The sequence below is a fragment of the Cariama cristata genome, unplaced genomic scaffold (genome assembly GCF_000690535.1).
Source record: "Cariama cristata isolate BGI_N322 unplaced genomic scaffold, ASM69053v1 scaffold8758, whole genome shotgun sequence".
Lineage (NCBI taxonomy): Eukaryota > Metazoa > Chordata > Aves > Cariamiformes > Cariamidae > Cariama > Cariama cristata.
The window spans coordinates 109138-125160 of record NW_009630615.1 but is presented as its reverse complement, the minus strand read 5'-3'; the positions used below and the strand labels follow the sequence as shown (position 1 = coordinate 125160).

Genomic DNA, 16023 nt, shown 5'->3' with positions numbered 1-16023 from the left:
TAACTTCAGATGTTCAGTCTGTTCTGACAGCAATTGTAAAATAATAGCTAGATCCAAAGGAATAAAACACTCTTCTGTGCAGTGTGCTTTTTAAAGAACCACAAAATTGTGGTTCTTTAGGTGATCTCTGAAGAAAGAAGCTCTGGGAACCTGATAATTTCTAAGCAGTTTGTGAGCAGAAGCTTCTTCAGTTCTTGGTCAGTTATTTACTTAGTGAACCTACATTTTTTTCTTTTAACACTCAAACTCTGCTGGAGAGACCTTCTGTTAGAAAAAAGGAAAGCTCTTGCAACCCCAAACTAAACTTAAATAGCACATACACATGTTCACATTTTTGGCTTACTGCATTTGTTGCTGCAATGATTCTTTCCTTCTGCTTGATTCTTGCCCGCATTGTGTGTGGGCCAGGATCTGCTACTGCTTGCAGCTGTGTACCAACGTGAGTGCTAAAATTTGTTGCCTTGTGCAGTGGTATCTACCAGTTAGCTCTTGGCTGCGCAGTCCACTGAGTATAGCTGACTTTGAATGGTGGAAGTCGGAAGGGTAAGGATCTCCTTCCTATTTGTGTGTAACCAATTTTAAAAACCTTCCATTTTGAGCTGAACTTCGTTATTGGTGTTGCAAGTTGATTACAAACTGAGCTAATAGTTTGATTTTTGTAATAGGATTTGGTAAACAAGTAGCTTGTGCCCTGGAGAAGGATATTCTCCTGGATTTTTGAGACTTTTTTTCTTTATCTCATCTGAGGAAACTACCAATTGTACCAGTTTTTGAGATTAAAAAGGAGAGCACTGGGTCCTGGAGGACCATGAAGAAGGGATCTTGATAGCTGGAATCTGAGTAAGATATGAATGAGACAGAGCCTAACTATGGGTTACCTTAATGTTACCTCTCTCTCTTTTTCTTTTCTCTTCCTACCCCACTCGCCCCGCCCCCCCCCCGACATCAAAGAATGAGGTGCATAAAAGCAGCAATAAGATGATTTTGTTGTCCAGAATGCGAGCACGCACATAATAGTGAAAGTGCTTGGTGGGTAGTACCTTCTTTAAAAACAAAATAATTTCACTTAATTGTTTGTCCAGGTAAAGCCTTTCCTAAGGTACGAGAAGAGAATCTAAATTAAGGACCATATGTAAACAAAGCTTTTTTTTTATTTAAAACTTCATTGTCAAACCTAATGAAACAATTTTTTGTTCTATTTATTGCTATTCTGTGGGTTCTAATTTCATCTGTCTTGGAGCTTAAACAGCTGATAGTACTGTAACTGTTGTGCAACAGATGCTTAGGGAAGGAGTGGATGTGTGACATAACTTTGGTTGAGTTGTATGAGTACAGAAGTGCTTTGAGTTTGCAGCAGGACTAATCAAAGCAATGAAAAAAGGAGTCTGTGTTACTGGGTTAGCTGTACTGCTGATGCAGGCACCGTATGACTTGATTCCTTTCAGGAAGGAGCCTTATATCAACATAAGCAGTTATGGATTTTTGCTTTTAGTGTTGTTTACTGGAAACTGTTTGAGAACTAGATTGCTGTATTCTGATTTTGAGCATAAGTTTACATTTTATTTGTACTCCTGGTTTGTCCTCCTCATATTTAAATGTGGCAAGTGTATCCTTGTGTGCATTTCAGTTTCTTAGCATAGGCAAGCTGAGGTCTCCTGGTTTGCACTTCTGCAGTGGAGTCTTCAGAGAACCTGGAAGCCCTTCTCTGCATGTATTTTGTTCAAAAATCTGTTGGAAGCCAGGTGACCAGACCTGCATAGAGTACGGCATCAATGTCTCTTCTGAAATGTTTTGGAGGTAGTATTTATCCATAACTAATGCCAATGTGTTGATCCTGCGTGACTACTTGATGCTTACAGCATTGGTGGCAGCCATTTCCAACTGATGTGCTGAAATTCATAGCAGAAATTTTACAGTGATCCACCCAAATGATCCTTTAATGATTGACTTACATTTTTCATTCTTCTGTCCATCAGATAGTTTTATTTGTCCTGTATTTACAAATATTTTATTGTTTTAATATTTGTGCTGGTGTTGCATGTTTAATAACTGTTAGTAATCTCTTCCTACTCTGATATATGTTCTGTTCGTCATGTTTCTACCTCGTGCATGTTGTCTTCTAGTGGCACTTATCTCCGTCTTCCTTAGTGGCAGCTTATCAAGTGCTTTGCCAAGATCCATGTATCTTACTGGAGGTTTTGTAGTATGTGAAATTTTAGGTCTCGGATTTGATTATCTTCAGTGATAAATTTCCTGCAAGAGAGTGGGGTTATATGAAATTGCTTGAGCTTTTATTTCATCTGTATTGTGGAAGTTTCTATTTTTGTCAGTTTTGCTATCTTGTATTACCTCTTGATATCATGCTTACTGAAAACTGAATTAAAGCATCTGTTTAGCTTTCATTTTTCTTTTTTAATGCTGTGTACATACTATCTTTATTCTTACAGTGCAGTAACCTAATTGAGTGTGGTTTTTTTTGCTTTGATGGGTTGAATGTAAAACTGAATAATACAGTTTGGAAGGTGCGATTGGGTTTGACTTGACAAAATCTTCTTTCATATTTGGATGAACATTCTTTGTCCTGTCACCTGCCCCTTGCTGACTTTGTGCTCTAATTGTGGGGCTTTTGTGTGTGGTGGCCTTTGTTTTGGTGTGGGGGTGTGTGTTTTATGTATTCTTTTAATATGTTTTGTTTCATAGTGTTTTGGGTTTTGGCAGTTATCTCTGCTTTTGCCTGTCAGACAATAAGCTTTCTTCCCATCTTTAGACACATTTCTAGCTTTAACTGTCTGTACATAGCTCCTGTGGACTTTGGGAGGTTCTAATGGGAAGTAATTAATAAAGAACAGTGGCTTCTGGGGCAAGAGAAGGTGGCCATGCATTTTTCTTTAAGTCAGGAGCATTAAAAGCCTGGTGGTCTGCTTGGACTATCTTGGATTTTTTTTTTTTTCACACTGCAGTACCCGTAATGACTCTTGTTATTGCAGTGCAGCCTTGTGCTGCTTCCCACATCTCTCTTGTTGCAGAACGGACAACATACAGCCCAGCAAATGAGAGGTTTTTCTTTAGTATTGAGTAGTATGTGCCTTTGCTAACAGAGTCCTTACGTACACAGGTCTTCTAGGCGTATTGAGCTGCATGTGCACCAAACTGCAGGGATGAACTGTGAGTGTGATTAGCCCTTGTCCTGATGGCAGGTGGCAAGAATACTTGTATATGGTGGTGGATGTACTGCTGGCGTGCCAGGGCACTTTACCTTCCTTACTTAACATTCCTTGGCGCCTGCCTACCCCTGAGGCACCTTGAACCACTTCTAAACAGTTACCTTGGGTGTGTGGCAACTTGCACACAGCCAGGGTCATGCATGCAGGACTGTATGCCAGAATGTCCAGACCTTCCACCTGCCAGCTCGATACAGACCAGCGAGAGGTGTGCTCTGTGTATGAGGGATCCATGCTCAGGGTTGGGTCAGCAGAATTTCCTGTACTCCTACTTGCTCAAGGTGCAACATGTTACCTAAGTAAGTCTCTCAACATCTATATAGTGATCTTATGGGAGGTATAATCCACATTCTATTCATCTATAAAAAACCCCAAAACAATCAGACTTAAAAGGTATTTCGTAACTGCATGCCTTATAAAGATTAAGGAAAAAGTACCTGGAGAATGCATTAAAGTGGCAGCATCTTAACATTGCCGTATTTTTAGTATTGTTTGATTTATTTTGGCTGTATTGTTGTGACTTTCTAGCAGAGAGATTTTATCTCAAACTGCTGAGGGGGGGAAGCACACAGGAACCCAGCACCCAAAACCACAAGTATTTCTGGGTGTGCATCATGTAAGGTAGGAATTACTGTATGCAAAATGAGTAATTGTAATAGAGGCTCTTTCTTGTAGCCCTGTATGGTAGGGATCTACAGATTAATTGGCCCATTTTGTATTTAACAAGTTCTAATCAAAAGGGCAGTGAGGCGTCCAAGATACTGAAGTGGTTCCACAAAGTACTTCCAGACGGAAGGATCCGACTTGGTGCATATTAGGTGAATGTGACAGTTGCTTGAAGAACTTGAATTCCTGTTCCATTGAAGTTTCTACCTTGTGTTCAGTGGTTGAAACCAATGTTGATTTAGAAAGTGCCAAGCAGTGTTGGGAAAAATACACTTCTAACTAAGAATTAATGGGCTAATCAGATCCAGAATTAGAATTCAGTCAGTGGCTCCAGGATTTCACTGAGGCGTGTTGAAGTCCTGGTATGGAATAGTTGTATCTAGCTAGGCTGTACTATGTGTGGAAGAGTGAAGATTCAGTGAAGCCCAATACACTTCTGTCCCTCTTTTAGAAAGAAATCGCTTTTTCTGTACTGTTTGTCAGAATACCAGTGAGAGTTTCCACAAGATCGGGAGCTCCTGTTGATTGTGTCTGGAACCAGTTTTTTGATTCTTACTGTTCTTTGGTTCCCAAAGTCTTTGCGTTTGTAGTTGATCAAACCACTTCTGTTTTCTTCATGGGGATCTGTGATCAAGACAAATGACGCTGTACTGACATTATGAATAAGAACAAAGAGGATATTGATCATCATGACTCTTGAGCTATTCATAAAATTGCACTGTGGTTATGTTTCCTTAAAGCTTTTGTACTGTTCTGAACAGGAAGTTTTTAATGTAATTTTAGGGTTGTTTTTTAAAATACTGTTTGTACAGTATATTTTGGGGATAGTGTTTGACTCAAGCCGAGACAAGAATATCCCTGGATTCTGCTGTGGATGGGAGTCAGGCTTAGGTGTCCTGTTAGGCACCTGTCAGAGTCCAATACTCTCTGACCAGGTTCTTTTAGATATTCCACACGTGGAGGGTGTAATGTTTAATATTAAATTTACTATTTGAAGATAGTTGGTGTTACAGCGGATTTCTGATGTAGCAGAGTGATACAAAATATACTGCAATCACAATACAAATGCATGTTAAACTTAGCAAAATACAGCAATTGCAATATGCAGTTCAAACACAATACCGTTGTGGTCCCCATTACTGGTCTCTGGAATATGTTCACTGTCCTGATATTGGGCGCCCCCAGTCACCAGGAAGGAATATGTGGGTTGAAGCCAGCTCAAACCTGTTACTCTCTGAAATTCCTTTGTTTAGTTACTTAGTTTTTGTGCTCTGTTGGGTTGAGCCATGTATTCACTCCCCCGTGCCCGTCTAGCTAACTCAGGGAGACATTCACTTTTTTTTAAATGAACTCAGGGAGAAACATTCACGCCACTAGTTGATTTACTCAACTATAATGTAGTCAGTTGATCTGCTCAACTGACATAGCTGTTTATCCAAAACAAAGGCCATCCTCTGGTCCCCTTTGTGCTGAGATAAAGTCAGCTTCTCTTCAACAGCTGTGGTCAGTCACACCCTGCATTATTCCCAGAGCTTCATGGGCACGGTGCCCTTGCTCATCTTCACCGAGCTGCCTTCCATTTGGGGTGGTTTTAGGTCAGTCAGTGTAATGGAGTGATCATCAAATGTAGTCTTGGGTGAATTTGCAGAAAAACTTGGACTAATTGAAGAGAGCAGACTGTGCTTAGTTGTGCTGGTTTGTGCTGGGATAGAGTTAATTTTCCTCGTGGTAGCTGGTATGGGGCTGTGTTTTGGATTTGTGCTGAAACCAGTGTTGATAATGCAGAGATGTGTTCATTACTGCTGAGCAGGGCTTACCCAGAGCCAAGGCCTTTTCTGCCTCCCACCTCACCCCACCAGTGAGGAGGCTGGGGGTGCACAGGGAGTTGGGAGGGGACACAGCCAGGATAAGTGGCCCAAGGGATATTCCACACCGTATGGCGTCATACCCGGCATATAAAGCTGGGGGAAGAAGAAGGAAGGGGGAGACGCTGGGAGCGATGGCGTTTGTCTTCCCCAGTAACTGTTAACAGATGATGGAGCTCTGCTTCCCTGGCGATGGCTGAACATCTGCCTGCCCATGGGAAGTGGGGAATGAATTCCTTGTTTTGCTTTGCTTGCATGTGTGGCTTTCGCTCTACCTATTAAACTGTCTTTCTCTCAACCCACGAGTTTTCTCGCTTTGATTCTTCTGATTCTCTCCCCCATGCCACTGGGCAGGGGAGTGAGCGAGCAGCTGTGTGGGGCTTAATTGCTGGCTGGGGTTCAACCATGAGATTAGTCTAGACATTTTCATTCTTTGGGTATGATGGATGTTTTTTACCAGTATTTTTAGTTTGCTTTTTACTGAACAGTATGTATAGCATGAAGAGGTAGGAAGATACCACATAGTGTGTCCAGGCTTCAAGTTGGCATAAATGCACGCTGAAGTATTTTATGTGTTGTGTAAAAGACTTTCAGTTCCACATTCAATGCATTTCTGAACACAAAGACATTTATTAAATTGAAGAGGAGAAACAGACTGGAAGTTCAAATTACTCAATGTAATTCAGTTTTTGTAATTGGATATACAGGGTATGCAGTGAAAACTGTGACTCACTCTTGCAGTGTGGTGACAGTCATTTCACATATCCAGCTGTGTTGCTCTGAACAGCTCTGCTGTTGATCACTTTCTGGTATTACTGTTTCGTACTTATTTTGGTGTTGAGCAGAAGGGTAGTATAGCAAGCAAATTTTTCCGATATTAGGATTTTTTCAGTATTTGTCTTAAATGATGCACTGGCCAAAATTGTTGCTGTGACTTTTCGTTGTTAATGGAGTAGTGATGTTCTTCTGTCTAATGCAGCTTTCAAAAGTACATTTTAAATGTTGCAAGTTCTGGAACTTTGAAGTTGATAAATGCTAGTTAATAGCAGTTCAGTACTAATTCTGTCCCTTACTGTATCCCCACAAAGTGGGAAAAAGTATGAATGTATTCAAACATACTATTGTAATGCAGCAATGGGCACAAAATTAACATTGTTTGGATAGCTTGGTTATGATACAGCCTGACTGGCAGATGTTATATTTTGTAATCTTGGTTTCGTTTGCATGCAGGGTTTTTCTAAGTGATTTTCTACTTTAAAGTAAATAAATCAATCCACTTTTCATGTGCCTCATAAGTCTCTTCTCCACATGGTGACCAATTTCAACCATACTTGACTAAGGGACAGAGTTCTCAAAATTCTCATCCCAGTCAGTAACCGCGTAGAATGGGTGAACCCGGATCAGCATGTACTGCCAGTGTTACCCTCCAGGTACAGTCCTCTAAGGTGGAAAGTCTGTCCCATAGTTGCGAGGCTCACTGATCCCATTTAGCCTGCTGTTAGGTGAATGAGTATGTGCTGTCTTCAGGCAGCACAGGAGTAAGTGCCTCTCTGTTTGGCATTCAGAATGGGTGGGCAGATGCAAACAAAACTCATAATAGCGTAGGAAACAGGTAGCAAAGTGGAGGTGTTATGTTAAGGGACAGAGGGTAAAGGCTTGAGATAGTGTATTAGGAAATGGGGAGAGGGGAGTTGCTAGGGCCTGTCTGGGTGCTTATGGGCTAGGTGAGAGACTAATCCTGGACTTCAGCCCTGTTGCTTATACAGGAGTTAGTTGTTTATCTGAGGCTGCCTAGCCAACTCCACATGCTTCCATGATATGCATAATTTCTTTTAAATATCACCATCCAAATCCCTTCAGAAAAAAACCCCACAAACTCAAACTTCAGTTTTTACTTTCCTTGGTCGTCAGAAACAATTCTCCTCCAATTCTCCCCCTTGTTTCACCCTGTTAGTATGAGGAAGAGGAACAACTGAAATATGTATGAGACAAGGGTCAAATATATAACCTTTAGTTCAAGATTGGCTTTGTATGATACAATTATGGGCCAGATAGTATGATGACATTGTGCAAAGTGTCAATTTTCCTTATAATTACAGTGGTTTAAAAAAATACAAGTTTTTAAAGGGTAGTTTTTTTCAGCAGCAAAGATGATTAATTGGGACAGATGTACTATTTTGAACATGTGGAGGGCCTGAAACTGGTTTTGGAGATGTGATACCTCTGTCCTCTACTGTCACTACATCAATGAAAATTATGACACATCAGTCTTATTTCCTTGCTGTTCAGTTCAGTAAATGAAAAGGCTATATGAAAGAGGCATTGGGGAGCTGAGCGTTTGGAAATATTCTGCATGAGACTGGCTGAAAGGTAGTTGAGATAGGAGAGGATCGGACAGCAGTGACACTTGCAAGCCAAAGATGAGGTATTTTTTTTCCCCTTTGTATGGTCTGTTAGTATAATACCAGCTAAAATGATGGTGCAGTTGAGTGTATTTTTAGTGGAGGAAACACAATGTTAATTATAGCACATGGGCTGGGAGTATAATGTTAAAGTGAAATGTAGCATCGTCTGTTCTGTGAATGAGACAGTCCCATCAGTTTTTTAAAAAAACTAAACAAGAAAGGGTAGAATGTGGATGGCTGTTCTGAACTGCAGAAGTACAGCTCAGCATAGTTCAGGTGGGGACTATTAATACCTTGAAATACCTAGAAGCTGTAGTGTTTGACTGAAATTCGCAATGTGGCTCTCATTCAGTTACCCTCCTTTCTGTATTGCATTCCTACAATGACACTTTAAAGTTACTGCTTTTTTTGAGAGTACTTTATTATTTAAATATTGCAGTGTCTTGCCTTCCAGACTTGCTTGTCTGACATACCTGGTTTAGGTCCCTTGGAAATAGAACTTTTGGGATTGCTTTATTTTGTTTATTTCGTAATGTAGAAGTCTTAAGTATGAAATGCTGTAATGCTACTATTTTGTCATGTGGTATTACTCAGTTCCTTACCTTCTCCGTTTATTTGCAGACTGTGTAATAGTTCTGACTTAAGCTACAAACATAAAGTGAATTTCAGAAATAATAGCAACTTCGGAAACAGTCACACTTGTTACAAACCTAGACCTATGAAAACTGATTTATAGTTGTTTTCACACTAGGGGGCACTAACATCTCATGACATTTAAGCCCAAACCAGTTTTTACTCTTTCTGTAACGCTTAAGTGTTGGGTAGTCTTACTGTTTTTGTGGTGGGTGCCGAAGGTTTCCATTTCTTTGCAGACTTTTCCCTGTAGGAATAAACAGTAATAGTATTCTTGCAAGCATGCAGTAAAAGTTAGTGTGTGGAGTTTTTCTTTGTGTGGTTTGTTGTTGAGTGTTTGTTTTTTTACTGAACAATAATTAGGGTAGTTTGTGGAGAAAGGTGTAAATTCTACCTGCACCCTTAAATTGCTTTTAATGTGGTAATTTTCATTTGAAGGTGGTAAATGGGCATATAGCATAGGAAATTATTGGGTAACTTCTTATAAGAAGTTGTCTAATAGAGTTAACATCTGGAGTATGCTTTTTGAAGTTGGTAATCAAAGGAAAAGAATGATACGTGAACTGATGTTGCAGGCCTAACTTTAAGTTAGGGTTAATGCATACATTTACATATTGATACCTGGTATATAGAAAATAGTAGGGAAAAGAATATGAAAGTCTATACTGCCAGTAAGCAATGGATCGCAATGGAACCTTCAGTTGTTCATGTCATTTTTAAGTAGGTAATTTTAGAATATGTGTTCGGACTTAAAGTTTGGACCTCAGAGTGATGTAGCCATTTTGGAAGTATTTTTTGTTACGTATTTTGGATACTGAATATTGTTTAAAACACATGAGTAATATGGTTTCTGATTACTTTTTGCTCTTTGTAGGAATGGTTATTCAGTTGCCGTGGAGATGATCCTGCTGCTGTAAATGTAGGGCTGAAGATTAATGGTGTGGGCAGTATGGACCTAATGAACGGACAGTCAAGCAGTGTTAGTATTGCAGCTACTGCTTCAGAGGTAAGGATTACAAAACTCAATTATTGGATACTTAAGACCATAAGTTCTTGATTTTTCTTTTTTTTTTTTAAATGCACCAAAATGTAAGTTGGTTTTTTTTTTTTTTCCCAGATCTCGTTCAGCACATTCTTGTTTTTGTGTGTTGGTTTCATATGCCTCAGTTTAGATGTTAGTAACTTAAAGTTCTGACCTTGAAATACCAAAATAAAGCATGAGCTAGCATTTAGAGCCTTGCCATAGCCAAAACTGCCTTTGTTTGTGTTGTCTTCCATCACATCTAAACAAAGAAGCTTTTCTTTCTATGTTTGAACAGTAATAGATACTCTTAGTGCAATAAGCTGGGCTAGCAAGGCCTGTCAGAAATATTCTCTTCTTTGACAGGTACTTGTGTGTGTGTGTGGAGGCACAGTCTGACACAGCACGGCAATAAGGTTGTTCCCTCTGTCTCTTGGAGTAGATTCAGGCATTGATATGGGTCCCCTCCTACCCACCAAAGTTTCCGCCCTCTAGAAGTGAACAGCTCATGAGTTAAGGGCTTGTCTATCAGCCAAGCAATGGAGACTGGCCTCCTGTGCTGATGCCTCTTATTTTAAAGTTAATACAGTTTTCCATTTGTCATCTACTTGCTAAGGAAAAGCAGGGGCGGGGTGAGGTTAGTACCAGAACTTTTTGAGTTCTTTTTGCTAGGATCACATGAGGAGCTGTGGAGAGTTGTGACTGATTCCTAAGTTCTTAGCAATGTTGGCGGGTTTGCAAGACCTGGTTGGTTTTGTTTTGTGGTTGGTGTGTTTTGTTTGGTTTTTTTTCCCCTCAAAACTCTTGCAAATCACTCTTCAAGATTTTGTTAGGTTTTTTGTGGTGTTTTTTCTCTTGCAAATCACTCTTCAAGATTTTGTTGGGTTTTTTGTGGTTTTTTTGTTGTTGTTTTGTTTTGTTTCTGCCTTGTGGTAATGGGATGAAAGGAACTCAAAATTTGCCTTCAGTATATACTTGAGTGATCCTTCTGGGTGCATTGTTTGACTGTCTTCTTTAGGGTGACTGAGTATATGCTTTGGTTTGTACAGACACACAATACTAACCTAAGCTTTCTGCTCAGGGGAGACAGTTACTTTGTGGCTGATGCTTATTATTTCTATTGCTTTTGTCATAGTGTGAATTTTTTTTTATCATAGTGATAAAACTTCAGTTTGTCTTTCTGCCCCCCACCCCTTCAGTCGTCTTTCAAACAAAAAAGTAAATGAAGAGTAATTCAAGAACACTACAAAGTCAGTAGTGATGAGAGCCACAAAGTCCTGAAAACAGTTGCTTCCTTGAATGAATCTTTGGACCTTACCAAAGTTGTTTATTTTATTTATGTATTTACACCTGTGTTTTGATAGCAGAGCTGCATGTGTGCTATGCACTTGCATATGCATGTGGAAATGGAAAGTACCACAAACAAGGTGAAAGGAAAATTGGGAGTGTTGTGTTATCAAATCGTGTTACCGAAAGAAATCAAATAATCTCCGGCACAATTTCAGAAGTATTGTCAAGATTTAAACAAGAAAGCTGATGTCAATCTCCAAGACTGTTGTTTGTTTTTATACAGATTCTTGTACTTCTCTTGTCATTGTAATATGAATCGTTGATTGACCATTTGTTGGCATGCAACAGAAAAATTTTCTTGGAGGAAAACTCTTTTTGCTCAACCAGATAGTTTTGAATGTTTACATGATGTCTGATAAAATTGAGTAAAATATATTTTGGCAAAGTTAAATGAGTCTACTTTCAGCAAGTGGTGTGTGTTTTTTTTTTGTATCTTGACAAACCGGGAGGAGGGAGGACTTGTAACTGAAATGTTTCTGTAAGTATGTTGGTTACTGAAAATACCTATCTGGTTTAGAGTTTCTGGTGGTGCTTTCAAAGTCAAGTTTTTCAGAGAGATGGAACTGTTAGAAGAACCTAACTAAAACCAGACACGATTATTAAATGAGTATGTATTTTCTTTATATGTACTTATAACAAAAGTGCTTAAAAAGTGGACAAGAGTTTCTTTCAGCTGACCGAATTCTCAAGTTCAAATGTTCTTGTTTCTGAGAGTGTGAAGCCAAAGTCAAAATATATAGTGTAGCGCTAAAATACTGCCTGATGAGGTTTTCAGGAGAAGACATTAGCACAGTAGAACTATTTACCAGCATCAGTGATGGTGTGCTGTCTTCCCTCCTGTCTTGGCGTTGGCAGGCATGATGCAGGTGTTACTGAAGGTACAGCGTAACAGCGCTGAAATTTGGCTTCTGCCAGAAGTTATGTGGCAAAGTGCTCATTCTTGTGCATGTTGTGTATATGACCCATATCCATAGTCTTGAAAACTTTCAACGTTAGCAGTAAAACTACACAGACTGCCAGAAAGTGCCTTCGTTATGTGGGCCAAAGTCTAATCTTTTCAGCTTTCTAGGGGGTATCCCCCTGTGGTGGTGGCTAGGATAGAGTGCTTAAGGATACATCAGTGACCAACACAAGACTAGGCAGCTCTTGGTTTGTGCTCAGTGTGTTTTGCCGCAGCTAAGCTGGAGCTCCCAGCGATGTTGAGAATAAGCTTTGTGCACCACTACTAGTTTTCTTTTTCTCGAATCCCAAGCTAAGCGTTGGCAAAACTGTTGGTTTACTCCATTAGCGCTTACGCCAAGGCTATGCTATTGCTGAAGCGTGCAGGTGCAATACTGTACTTCAGGTGAGCCTATTGTTTGCTGAAGAAGCAGTGTTAAATTTGGTACAGTTACTGACTGTAGTAACTGTCATCCATTATGATGGTTTTGTCCACATGTCTTGTCTTTTTTCTTACTTTTTAGTCGAGAGTTTGCTTTATGCCAGGTTTCTGAAAGTGAGAAGAAACTGAAAAGCAAGAAACATGCATAGCCTTTCAGGTCTTCAGGGGCGAGTGTGATTGCATGCTGTATGCATATTTCTGAAATAAGTATGCCTGGGGTTCAGATGTGAGGTGTACATCTGGATGTGACATCTCAGTCTCTCTGCGAAAGAAACCTTCTTTCTTATAATGACTGAACAAAATCTAGGTTTGCATCTATATGCTAGAGGAAGTGATTACTCATCACACAGATGTGGTGTTTTCATACGTTTCATGTGAAAACAATACATGAAACCAATATGAAGTGTTGATTTCATACAAAGTGTTAGTTTTTGGAACCATATTTGTATTTTGCAGGGAAGCTAAATCTTTATGTAGTAGATAAAGTTTCATAGAATAATATTGTAGGATCTGGTATTTTTTCAAATGTGAATTACTAGCATTTTTAAAAAAACCCTAGAATTGTTTATATTAAGTGACTTAGTATACAGGAACATATATGTAGCTCACAGTGTAATTTTCTAAGTTTTAATGCTTCTAAGAGGAAGAGATTGATACTGTTGTTTGATGTTAGCTATTCCTTTGAGGCAGACCTTGTCTTTTTCCTCACCGTAGTGGTATTTTTTCTGTTTGAAATTCAGTGTAACTGTATTGTTGTTGTTATTATCAACTTTCCTGTCAACAAAATTGGAATTTAATTGTGCGCTGAAATGTAACTATTGTGTTTTGAGGAACACTTTTAAAATCCGTTGAAATCAGTTTGAGGGTCTATGATCTTAGTGGCCTTTGTCAGGAGAAAGTATGTCCTGTGACTGAGTTTTAATTGATAATTTACCCAATAGAAAAATTCTGTAAGCAGTGACATTTGAACAGAAATTTTGCTTTTGGGAGCATAAAATCAAAAAAGAAGAGGAGAGAACCAAAATATCATCAGTGTTTTTGTTTATTTCTGCAGAAGAGTAGCAGCTCTGAGTCCTTGAGTGACAAAGGTTCAGCTGAACTGAAGAAGAGCTTTGATGCAGTGGTATTTGATGTTCTGAAGGTTACACCAGAAGAATATGCGGTAAGCGGTTTAAGTAAACTTTATTCCTTTGTGTGTGAAGCTGGCAGCTTTTCCTCTGCTTCTCCATTTCTGTATGTTTTTTTGCCTAATTTCTGTCATCCATGTGGTTCAAAAATGGATCCTGAACTGTAGTTCTTCATTGTCTATGTTTTCTTTAATGTTAAGTGATCTTTTTGGGCTATGCCGTCCAGGCGTTTTTCACACTTTTATATCTAACATAGACCAAAGATTCTTAAATCTATATGATACAGCTTAAGTCTGACATACATATTTTGGTTGCAAGAATATACTTGATCTGGACTTGTTCTTTCTGGAGGTGTGTTAATTTTTAGTTTTTAACTCTTAATTCTTACATCTAGGGAGTGTTTTATTTTTTCGGGCGCAATGGTACAGAATAATGAGTTTGATATCCTGCAGAATCAAGAACAAATGAGTAAAAACATTTAACCAAAACATTGGGTGATTTTTTTAAGTTTTACTTTTTTTGTTACCTTACTTGTAGCGGTTAAGATGACAGATGGTATCTCTAAGTGACTCAAGTATGTTACTAGAAAGATTGCTAACAAGCTATTGCTCTTACTGCATTTGTAATTCCAGTGATGAGATTCACGATGAGTTGTCCTGGGGAGTGTATCGATATGAGTATGTATCTCAAAATATTCCCATGAAGTTTGTTCTGTTTTTTAATTGTTAATAACTATTTCAGTTAATAGTTAATGGCTAAATTGATTTTAATGAGCACACTGAAAATTTAAAGCATCTGGATTATGAAGTGGTACTTACACATTAAATTCTTCTTGGATAGTTAATGGGATTTATTCCTGACTGAGATTCAAGTCATGTGGTTCGGGCCTCTTCCTTGCTCCGTTCTCAAGATCAGCTGGACAATGAATCACCTGCTTTTCATGGGAAGATGTTTTTGGAGTTGGCTGTCTTTCAGTTTTATCTTATGATTTCTATATGCACAGAAAATCTAAGTACTTAGGGAATTTGAGGCTAGGGGCATGAATTCAAGTGGAATTATGCTTTCAGGCCAGAATAGCTACAGGTTCCTTTGGATGGCTCTGGTATTTAGCCAGTGGTGGATACTGTTGAGCAGCAGAGTAGATCCCTTAGTCTCTGTGGAGTTGCCATCACTCACGTGGACAGCAAAATACACAAAGGTGCTTTGTCTTGTATCACATTTCATAATCTTTTTGCTCTACTGTTCTCTACTGTTAGTCCTCATCTCTCATGTGCAGAAACCTTTTACTTTCCTGGGTGTTCTAAATGTTGGTGACTTAGTAAGTCTTGGTTAGATAGTGTATTTACAATTTTCATATTATGCCTCAAACTGGATAGAGTTCCACTCACAAACAAGAATATTTTAATTAAACATTTCACATTACAATTATGAACCTGTGGTGGTATTTTTGGTTCATACTACCTGGTATAATTTTGCTGTTTTCTCAGTTCTGCAAAAGAAAACGTCTTTACTCTCAGCCTTCTCCTTTTTAAAGTATCTAGTTCTTCATATCAGGTTTCATTTACTGTAAATGGAACTGAAATGTCTTATAGATAGAATTCTGAACAGTTGAACAAAATTGCCAGTAGTCAATGTTCAGCCCATTGGCAAGATTATAATTAATTTCATTTCTTTTTCAATGTTTCTGTACACAGCTGCACTTCTTCATTTTCTCCAGGCAAGTTTATCTGCTTTTCCAGTAGGATATGCTTGCTTGAATGCTGTTTTTTTCTGATCATTCTTGCTGAAGGTTGTAGAAATAAGTAAATTTGCCAAAAATTTAGGTACCTTGGAGGAAAATTACCTTTGACTCTTAACACTTGTTTTTATTTTATTGGCCATTTCTTTATTCTTCCTGGGTTTAGTCCTACCATAACAGAGAAGTGTAAAATCTTCACCTGGATTTCAGTGTTGATGTGAAGGCTACCAGAGTGATGCGGTGTGGCCAAGCTCTTGAGGATACCAGCACTGATTAGAATGCGAAACTGTTAGTGAGGTTTTCATTATAATAGTGAGTGTGTACCTCAGATTTGACATGGATATACTGCCGCTGGCAGTATGAGAAACTTCTAGTTTAGTGGTAGCTCTTGTAAAACGGATGCAGTGCAGGTCACTGACATCTGATTTAGTGAAGGCTGAATTCTATTACCAATTGCAGAATGAATACAGTTTTTAAGAAAAAAATTTTTTTAACTAGTAAACTAAGGAAATAATTTGTGGGCTATGTAAGTGCCTTATTCATGGAGAGAAAAGATAATGTGATAAAGGCGGTAAAACAGCAATAAAAGCAAGTTGCTGCACAAGAGCTGGTTAGA

General features: G+C 38.8%; 1 protein-coding gene across 1 annotated transcript in view; it reads left to right on the top strand.

The window, feature by feature from the left end:
• The first annotated feature begins 9670 nt into the window (after nt 1-9670).
• The window catches only part of RALGPS2 (Ral GEF with PH domain and SH3 binding motif 2), a 99156-nt gene continuing 92803 nt past the window's right edge, over nt 9671-16023 (top strand). Inside the window, exons 1-2 of the mRNA XM_009705618.1 lie at nt 9671-9796; nt 13597-13704. Coding sequence (XP_009703920.1) covers nt 9740-9796; nt 13597-13704 — 165 coding nt within the window. The 5' untranslated portion in view covers nt 9671-9739. The remainder of the gene's footprint in view (nt 9797-13596; nt 13705-16023) is intronic.